At 39.6% G+C, this 10,201-nt stretch overlaps 1 protein-coding gene across 1 annotated transcript in view; it reads right to left on the reverse strand.

Moving 5' to 3' along the window:
• Window positions 1-4,414, reverse strand: part of GRXCR1 (glutaredoxin, cysteine rich 1) — a 45,428-nt gene extending 41,014 nt beyond the window's left edge. Inside the window, exons 1-2 of the mRNA XM_009332458.1 lie at window positions 4,034-4,414; window positions 1,400-1,402 (exon numbers count right to left, since the gene is read on the reverse strand). Coding sequence (XP_009330733.1) covers window positions 1,400-1,402; window positions 4,034-4,414 — 384 coding nt within the window. The remainder of the gene's footprint in view (window positions 1-1,399; window positions 1,403-4,033) is intronic.
• Window positions 4,415-10,201: the final 5,787 nt, after the last annotated feature.

Consider the following 10,201-nt stretch of genomic DNA (forward strand, 5'->3'; position numbering starts at 1 on the left):
GATCCTTTCTGTTATTCAGGCTTTTCAGTAGTGTACGTTTCTCACAAATAAAACGTTCCTGACTGTTTGACCGCTGTATTGCCAGCCCCAAAGAAGGCCACCCCTCCGGTCCCAGGTTAGGTGCACGTGGAGGCCGGGTGGACACGTGTGACCACCCCTGCCCTCCACCCATGACCACCGACTCCCACCTTCCCCGCCAAGGGGGTTGGTGAGCTGTTGCCAGAGCAACGCCCTCTCACCCCCCCCAGGATGTGGTTGCTATGTCAACGCTCTCCTTGTGGCATCCACCCCTGGGAGAGAAAGGCTGGAGGGGTTGCCATGGAAACCGTGCTCCCCTGAAGCGTCAACAGGGCTGGTCTCTTCTGCGCCTTTCTGCCCCCAAAATGTTCTGTCATGAAGCTGAGATAACCCCTGCATGTCCTGCTCTGTCCCAGCCCGTCCCCGCGGCCGTGCCAGCCCCAGCTGCACACGGCTGCTCCCACCGGGCTCGCAGCAGCTTCACCAGCCGGGCAGGGCCAACCTGATGGGAGACCTTTTACTGTCACAGCACTGCAGCAGCTCACGTCTGGGGACACAGACAATCGTCGGACAGACTAATGCAGGGGACCTAGTTTTTCTTCTCAAGGAGCGGTGGAAATGGGAAGTCACTGGTTGTGCTGGTGATGGAAGTGCTCGGTGCACAGATGTGGGAAGACGTAGCAGGGGATGCACATCTACTTGGCAGTAGATATATATTCTCAGGCCAGGCTTGTATCATACAACAAGAAGAACCAAAAGCACCTTTTCATCTAGAAATACTTCCTGTATTACATCACTCTTTTCAAATTCCCAAAAACTCCGGAAGATGTGATTTTTTTTCAGATGAGTCTGTTGTGGGAAGAAACAGTCTGAACCAATTCTGTAGAAAGGCTGTAGTTAGAAAATGTGGAAAAAATATTCAAAAACCCAAATATTCCATGGAATATTAAAATACATAGGACTGCTTTTAGCACAAGTATTTGAACAGAAAACATCAAAGGTCCTGACTGCACAACTTAACAAAGCCCAGTTAATTAATCCCTGCTTATCCCTAGAATATTTGAGCAAAACGATTTGTTTTAAAGGATCTCTCCTCTATCACAGGGAGCATCTGGGGATTTTGGTAATAGCATAGTAGAGGAGTTTGCAGATATAGTCTGAAGAATCAGAATGCTGAAACTGCAGAAAATCTCAAAAAAAACCTAGTTTCAGGGTCACAGGACACTCAAACATACTCAGTATTTGGCTTCTTGCATACGCATTTTAGTTAATAAGTGATACATTAAATATCAAATAAGAAGTGTTTGCACTCAAGAATTTATCAGTGCTCAGGATTTAGGACTGTCAAGAGTTTATGTGCATACTCTGTGATTACAAATACCTGCTTTGACACTGGCTTTGAGAAATGTACAATGAGGTCATCTACTGCTGAATCATCAAAGGGGCAGAGATGGGCTCTCCTCAGGGATAAGGGACTTTGTATACATCTTAACTGTTGTTATACATCTGCTGTTGCTTATCTAAGAAAAGCAAAACGTAACTGCAGATGACCTCACATAATCAAGGGGGGAACTTACAAAAATGCCCAGATCAAGACATTTCGAGTTATATCTTCTAATAGAGACATATTTCTATCTTATCGTACCTTTGAATTAAGAACTCTTGTTGTTCTCTAAGTGGTATTACTGCACAATTAATTGTTTGGAACATACTTACAGAAAACTAGAAATCATCCTTTAATCTCATACTAATGGTCATTACTTCATTTGTAATTGGACGGATTTCAAACATATTTCACATTGGGATCAAGCAGTTCCGAATCAGTCTCAAAGCCAACCTTTGTGCTTTGCTCTCCTCTGTGTTCACCATGTGGCATAGAAAATTGGCTCACAGTATGACATAAAAGCTATGCAAACAATCATTCTTCTTCACTAGACTTCAAACTTTATCTCTGGGGAAACAGCAACTTGTTTGTGTAGAAACCTCAAACCATCATGTCTTCTGTATTATTGAATGTATGTCTTTGACCCAGTAGATGCTTAAGGTAAGAATATACAGTTATTTCTGGAAATCAGTCATCTAGACCTGCCTAAGCAGAAGCTGCTCGGTTTTCCATGTATTTTCCTCATCTTCTTTCAAAACCTGCCTATTCTTTCGGCCTTTACAATGCCTGTAGCAGAGAGTTCTTAGATTTAATTATGTGCTGTACAAAAAACCATTTAGTTTGTTTTCACTTGATAATTCAATTTTTCCACTTTATTCTGCTGTAAAATATTGTCCATACAAGATCCTTATCACCTTTTAAACCATTCATTATGTTACAGGTTTTAATTATGGACTTCTGTGGTAGACTTGGCTACATATCATTTTGTGAAGTTATCAGATAGATACGTCTCCTCTCAAGTCTTCCTTTCTTCCGGCATGGAAATAGTGCTGGCCCTAGCCGTAACTCTGCTAGGAGTAAAAGAAACTTCACTGCAAGCAAAGTACATTGCTTTCAGTCCATGAACCTATCCTGAAGAACTTCCAGCCTAAAACTGGAGACAGAAACAGCAAGATGACAGGGCCACTAATTAAGGTACATATGTCTTCAGATGAGTCCATTTATTTAGATGATTCAAAATTCTTAGCTTGGTGTCACTGATGCAGTGGAAGGAAGCTTTTAGAAGGGAATGAGGCTAGTGAGGTGAAATGGTGTACTCCATGTAGTGAAACATGGAACAGTATTTGGAATCAAGGTTGGAGAAGAATCCAGACATGCCCCAGTTAACACTTCCTAACTCATATCTACTTCGAAAAAGTGAGTTTGTTACAAATTTTATCAGAGTAGGGAACTCAAGGACAAACTCTTCAGTGAGTGGCTTGAAAGAAAGCAAGCTATTTGAGTGCCATGTGATGTAAAGAACAAAAATGAACAGCTAATTCATCTTTGAAATATTCATCTTCTACAGGAACATCAATATTGACAAAAAGACTGTTATAATTTAGGTACAACATAGAGGATAAATTTATATTCAGAAGCAAGAGAATGATAATCTATAGCCACTTCTAAATGTATTATGAAATGACTTAGCTTCAAAGTAAGAAAGAACTTTTAGATTTCATTTCAATACACAAGTCATTACTAATAACAAACTCCCCATGCTTTAAAACTGCATAAATGCTTTTAAAACAATGCATTGAAGCCAATTACAGGTTAATTTAAGTGACCATCCTAATTCTGGATTATAACAACCTTTAGAAAGAGTTTGGTTGCATACCTGTTTTGCTTTGTTTGAATAGTAATGATTATAAGACTTGAATAGGGTACATAGATAAATTATATATATGAGCTAAATTTTTTAGAACTTTTGTCTTGATTTTTGAGGCCTGTATTTCTCTGCCTAAGGTGTCAGTGTGGCATACACTGTTTCAAATACAGATATTCTGCTCCTTCTACAAAATAAATGGAAAACAGACATTGATAAAAGAGACCTCTGACTAAGATTTCATTCCTCTGAAATTTTCATATAGGAAAATGGTCATTGCTGCCATCCTGCATCTAATTTGATTTACTTTGCAAATTAAACACAATGGAATTTGCAAGTATACGTATTTACATGTAGGGGACAGTAGATAATATCTTAAACTCATTAGAACTAATACAATAGGAGTGGAAACACGACACATCCCTGTACAATGGATCTGTACAGATCTCCAATAAAGCCCCAGTCAATTCCTCTGTTACGTTTCTTTCCTGGTCCATACATGGGAAGCACAACATACATATTTCTAGTCAGCAAACTTTAGGTCAATTTTGAAAGAAAAATTTCACAGTCAATTTGGAGTGCGGAGCTGGTGTATACCAGAAAGAGTAAGCAAGAACAGCAAGCAGACAGCAATGGGAATGAGGCAGAAACGAATCTAGAGTTTGAGAAATCATAAATGCGAGAGGTTTGGACAAAGGGAAAGAATAATGTGGGGAGTTAACAGGGTCAGACACAGGGCTTACAACCGGCAGGACCACATCACCTACCTGAAATACTTTTGCCAAATTGTCAAAGAGGGCTTGACCAGCGCTGACTTTATGCTTGACTCCCCTGACTGTGCCGTTTTTGCTGAGGATGTTGACTCGCTTTGTACCAAACCCCCTCTCTTTAGTGGCCCGAACTAAAATGAGCAAGTCATCCTGCTCGTTTTCGTTTTCGTCGCACTCGGACCCTACGTGTCCATTCTGCTGCCCATCTACTTCGCTCAGCCGGCTGGTTTGGTCCGTCTCCGAGCTACTGGCATATTCAGAGTCCAGAGAGTCGGCAGCCTCCCCGTCGGCGTACACCTCCTTCAGCACCCTCCCGCTGTGCGAGGACGCAACGCGGAATCGAACCTTCCTCGACAGCCTCTCGCTGTCTGCCTTCATCTCACTTTTAAACGTCGCCTCTTCCATTGATATAAGCAGTTTGCATTGTTCCAGTGTGGTGCCCATTGCATTTGCCAGTTTGTCACACTTGACAACAATATCAGGGCTGTTTTCTGTTGACAGGGCTTCTCATATTAAACTAAAGAGGGTTCCCAAGAAGCTACACTGCCTTTCTGCAGTTAATAATGGATGCGTTTGTGCTATGGTTACCTTTAAACTAAAACCCGTAAAACGATCTCATCAATTAAATATTAAAAAGCCGCTGTGTACTTTTTGGCACTAAGGAAGAAAGCAAGAAAGGGAGAAATTATAGTCATTGAGTAAAATAAAAATTCAAACCCACACATGATAAACACAATAACATAAATTACCCAAGTTTATATGAATGCAGTTTTTGTTTGCTGAGAAAGGCAAAAAGGAGGAGTTCTTTACAAGATATGCAGAACCAAAACTGTTTATGTACATTACACCTCAGGTGAAAACCGTGAACTTCAGCACTGGAGTCAATGATGGATACACTTCTTTCATCAAAACCCTTCCTTCCCCTACCAGTCAGACCTCATTCACCAAAGTTTCCTTTTTATATAAGCTTACAGAGATTCAGCAGGGGGCTCTGACTTGGTGTTTTGTGATGCTGGCCTTTTCACAGACTGGCAGAGCAATGGAGAAGCAATTAGTCACAATTTGTTGCACAGAGTAACACAGTGTTATTAAATAAATCCAAGCCACAGCTAGTACCACACAGTAACCACAGCCTTTGTTCTGTTTTATCAACTATTCGAGGGACTGGGCCAAGGGAATCTGAACAAAAGAACAGGAGAAAGCTAATTAATTGGGGCAACAAGGATCAAACAAAGAAAAGCAGGGTAAGGTGGATTCAACAGCAGGGGAAGCAAATTCCCCTATCCCAGCACATCACAAGTAGAGGCTGGTGCAGGGTTAGGCACACGGCTCTAGGTGTAAAAATAACAAACCTACACTTGAGGTTTCTGGCTACGTCTACTCAATATCATGTAGTAGCACCTTAGACCCCCAGGCTGGTTCTGAGTTCGTGTGATGATTCCCACTTACAGTGCTATTTCTGTATTTTCTCAATTTAAAGTAAAATGCAAAGCGTTCCTTAGAGCAGCGAGTACTTTATCCCCTTCTCACTTTCCTGGCAAACATTCCCTATACACTCTCTACAGCTTCGTTTTCTCTCTAGACTCATGAATACCGAATTGCTTCCTGAAGCCTCTGACCCCCCCAACAGGTGTAGGCATGAAATGAGTCCCTAGATGCTCAGCCAACCCAGAATGGGTTGCGGTCACAAGCAGCTGCAGAGCTTCAAGCATCTGAGGAGGCTTTCTGGCCAAGATTTTGGAAATGCGGACTCAAATCTTTCAGCAATTAGGTGGTGATTGTTGTGACTTTCTTTTGAACGAGAGGCACAAAAATACTGGTCTTCGGCCCAAGTAAAATCACAATTCTTATGAATAAACTCTAAAACTACTTATTTTCCATCTACAAAAGGGAAACACAAATGATTAGTGGCAATTCACAGCACTAGTGGTTGCCACACTTCCTAAAATGAGATGATTCACTGTATTATCAACTATTATTATTCACACCAAAAAAAATTAGGTAAAAATAATGTTACAAGTGTTAAAGTGCATTGCTACTCACCTTTCAGAGAAGAAAAACAGCTTGTATCAAAGTCCGTACTAACATTGAATACAGCTGTAAGACACCTTGTGAAATGCATTTGTAGGGGGTGGTGAATCACACTGATTGTAATACAACCACTTGCTCACAGGATCTTTGACAACAAATACAGTTCATTATTACTAAAGACTGACTTAGAAATAAGAACATTCTGTAGCTGAATGAATATTTCAACATATCTTTTATGGAATTATCTAATCAGGGCTGCAAGATACCTGGAGAAATCACATAGCCTTTTGCCTACCCCAAAGTTTCATCATAGTGTTTCCATGATTATCTGAGTGATCTCCTCTTAGAAACCTGCAACAATGATCTTTGTTCATATTCTTTTTTTTAATTGAATAATAAAACCCAAGTGCTTTGCAATGAATTGCCACATATTAAGAAATCTTAGCTTCTATAACAGAAATATTTTGCACAACACTTTTATAATATTTTTATCTCCTCCAATTGATGCTATATATTCTTTAACACAGAAACCATTTTACTCCTATTGCAGGCAATGGGAAAGCTTGTATTGTCTGTAGCGCAAAGGATTTGATGCTGAGTGACTTAAAATGTTATTGTAGCATTGAATAAATGCAGAATTAATCAGTACCACATTTTAAAAACACTCCAAATACTGTTAGCATCTTGATCTCTCTTAGGAGGAAATTCGTTCATCGCCTCGTTTCATGGCAATTCCATTATTCACAGGGAAATTTTTTTGTGTCTGGTTATGACAAATGTGAACCTGTATGCACAGTTTTCTCTGCAGAAAAATAGTTAAGCAAAGTGGAGAGTGCCCCTTGACAGAGGCACTTACACGTATAAGATTTCATCTTGATGCTCCAGCTGTGCACCTTCTCTGAAAAAACGTGATTTTTGGGGTAAATGCACATAGCCAGCAGGAAACAGATTACAGACTCTAAACTGGTTGCATTCATGACATAAGACATTTGAGAGTTCAAAGACCTGAAATGCACATATTTGTACCATCTGCTGGGTGCATGTTCTCAACAAAGGCAGAAAAGATGGAACTTGACTAGGCATCTCTGTCCCTTCTGTAGAATAAAATTTGTAGTAAATGGCGACACTAACTCCACTTAATCAGTTTGATGCTGCACCTTGCCAGCTGTTATATTTGTGTTTATCATTTTCTAACTTCTCTAGACAAACTTCTTTTCATTCAAAGGTTTGTTTCATTTAATGCACAGTATCCATTAAAAACTAATGTGGCAGGGGTTTGCAGTAATGAGATATTTGTTACCCATAATTATGACTCTTCCCAAATCATTTGGCTATTGTTAGTTTTTGTTTCTGCTTAGTTTGGTCCTAATGTTCTGCCATTGATTAACTCGAGGCCAGGGGGTCCAGCAAGCATAAAATCAAAGCACACAGAGAAAAAAGTTGTCACTACAGAGATCTCTCCTGAATAGAGAAGCACTCTGTAAAAAAACCACCTGGAAAGAAGATATTACATCCATTGCCTCTTCTTTGACTCTGTCTCATCTCACAAGGAACTGGACCAACCCATTACCTTGATGTTGTGCTAAATAATATGGTTTCCAGTAAAATCCTCACATTTTATCATGTTGAAATTTATCACTAAGTTGAAAGGAACAAAGATGCTGCTTCTGCTAGTTATTGACTTCTGATGCTTCTTCTTGACACAGAGTCAAGATAACAGTACTGGATGAAGCCCAGGGGACAGATGCTGTACAGTGCAGCCTGAAAGACAAACTTCTGTTCTGAGAGAGACATCTGAGAATCTTCCACACTCCGTACAAGAAGGTGCCTGCAGAGGGCAATTCATCACATCTTTCTTCCATGACAGAGAAAGTAGAGAAAGTCTAACTAACAAGCTTAGTCTGAATATTTACCTTTTAAATGACTGAAATTAGGTCAGGTGAGCCAAACTCTTTAATACTTTTAAGATTAAAGCTTTGAACTACGTTATAGTAGCAATCACATCATGCCAAGTGAGACCTTTGTAACTGTTTCAGGAAGGAAAAAAAAAGAGCAGAAGATAATAGAAGGAAACTCTAGTCTTATTTATAACCCGACACAATTTCTTTAATATGTAGGTGAGATCTAGCTGTCAGAGTTCATCATACATATACACATATATATTCTTCCATTTCAGCAGCTTATACAAGTAGAGAATCTGTCCTAGGCACTCCATTTCTGTAAGTTTGGAGCACTACCAGCTTCACCTCAGGAAAGGACCACAAATCAATAACATTAAACTGTAGCAAAATGCTTGAAAGAGTATCTAGCCATGTGTATTAAGCAGCAAAGATTGTTTGCATTTTGCTGAAGAAATGTAGAGTGTGCTATTTGAAACTACTGTAAAAATGGGCCTCATGACATTCCCATTGATTGGAGAATAAAAGGTATAAAGAACTGTTAGAACTGGTAGTATTAAAATAACAGAGAAATGAAACCTGAATCATGAAAATTAGACTTTCGGAAGAAAAAAGATGTCCAAAAGAGAAATAAATTAGGTTGAAATCAAGAAATGCCTTCTTTATTTCTGAACATGTGGTAATTTTAATAGAGCAGTTTACGCTATGACAAAGCGTTATACTCCCTATTTTGATGCATAGTGTAAGTGGGGCCATTTTGCCTTATGTATTTGCAGGTTACTAAGTATATATAGCAAATCTGTAGGATGATTTGATACCATTCACACTGGTGTCATTCATCATTAGGCAGACGGCATGAATTCACTGTGACGTGTCTTGTGATACTAATTTTTCTTCACTCTACAAAGTCTGCTGGCAACCGCCTCTAACATTATTACACTGGTAGTAATCGGAAGCATACTCCTGTAATCTCTAATTATTAATGCACAGTTAGCAGTGCAATTATCAGGACCCAGATATTCAAGAGCCCTAGATTTCCCATCTGTTGTTGGGAAGCAGGTATTTTGGTTTGTAAAAGCACATGTGGAAAGTTGAGTTTGTTTACTCTGTTACAAGTAAGTGAAGTTTGTGAATAGCATGCTCTATGCTCTAGAGATTACAAAAGTAGATGATTTGAACAGTGAATGCTAAACATGTTTCTAGCTGAGACAGATTTAGTGCATTTCCCTCTTGCTCAGAGAAGGAATAGTCCCATTTGCTAAGCTGGCAAAACATCTGTCTACTTTCCTGCAGGTCCAGAATAACATTTTAACTGTAGTAAAGTTCAGGAGGACACACAGAGCACGTTCCAGTACCCATCAGGGAACTCTTGCATCTGGCAGTTGTTTGTCAGGCATAGCAGCTGCTAAACAGAAATACTACGGATGAGAACAGACCGAGCATGCTGTTGCTATTATAATGTCTAATTATTCATATGACAAGTGCTTTCCACTGCCATTTCATTTTATTTACAGATTTCATTTAACTTCTGTTAAACAATTGTTAGACAGAATGGCAGGGTTTCTCTGTCTATATTTCTGTTTACATTAGTGAGTTGGGTATGTTCTTTCTTCAATTTATATAATGGAGTTAAATGAATGAGGAAATGAACACATGTATCTAGGCCATGCACGCAAGTGCACAAGGAGGTAAGAGGACATATGGGATCTTCCTGCCACCCTTTTTGCTGGGGGTAGCAGAAAGCCTCCATTTCCAAACTCTTCAGGGAGAAATGCTCTACAGTGTATCTGGAAAGGTAGTCAACAACTATCTTTAACTTGAAATTCACAGCCATTTCAGCATCGTTCTTTCATTTTGGCTTTTTCCATGGTAGATTTCTATAGGAACCAGGCTACTGAGCTAAACGCAGAAGCAATGGCTCATGAAGAGCTTCTGTCTTTATGAGGTGGTTCAGCTTCTGCTGAAAACTTATTTTGTTTATTTACTCTGAACAAAGTAAAAGGTCAGCTCTTAAATGTGTTAAATAACTGAGTTACATGAGGCACAGAGCAGTTTTCCTTCTTCAGGAAAGCCTGTCAAATACTTCTAGCCTACTGACTACGGTAGTGAGCACAGTGGCTGGAAACTTTGATCCATGTCATATGGCTGATAACAGGCATAATCATTTATTTCCTGTCTTACACAGCCAGTCTCAAAATTCATTGTTTGTAGCTCCATTTTTTCTAGTCATGTAGGT

Source organism: Pygoscelis adeliae, unplaced genomic scaffold (assembly GCF_000699105.1).
Source record: "Pygoscelis adeliae isolate BGI_AS28 unplaced genomic scaffold, ASM69910v1 Scaffold59, whole genome shotgun sequence".
NCBI lineage: Eukaryota > Metazoa > Chordata > Aves > Sphenisciformes > Spheniscidae > Pygoscelis > Pygoscelis adeliae.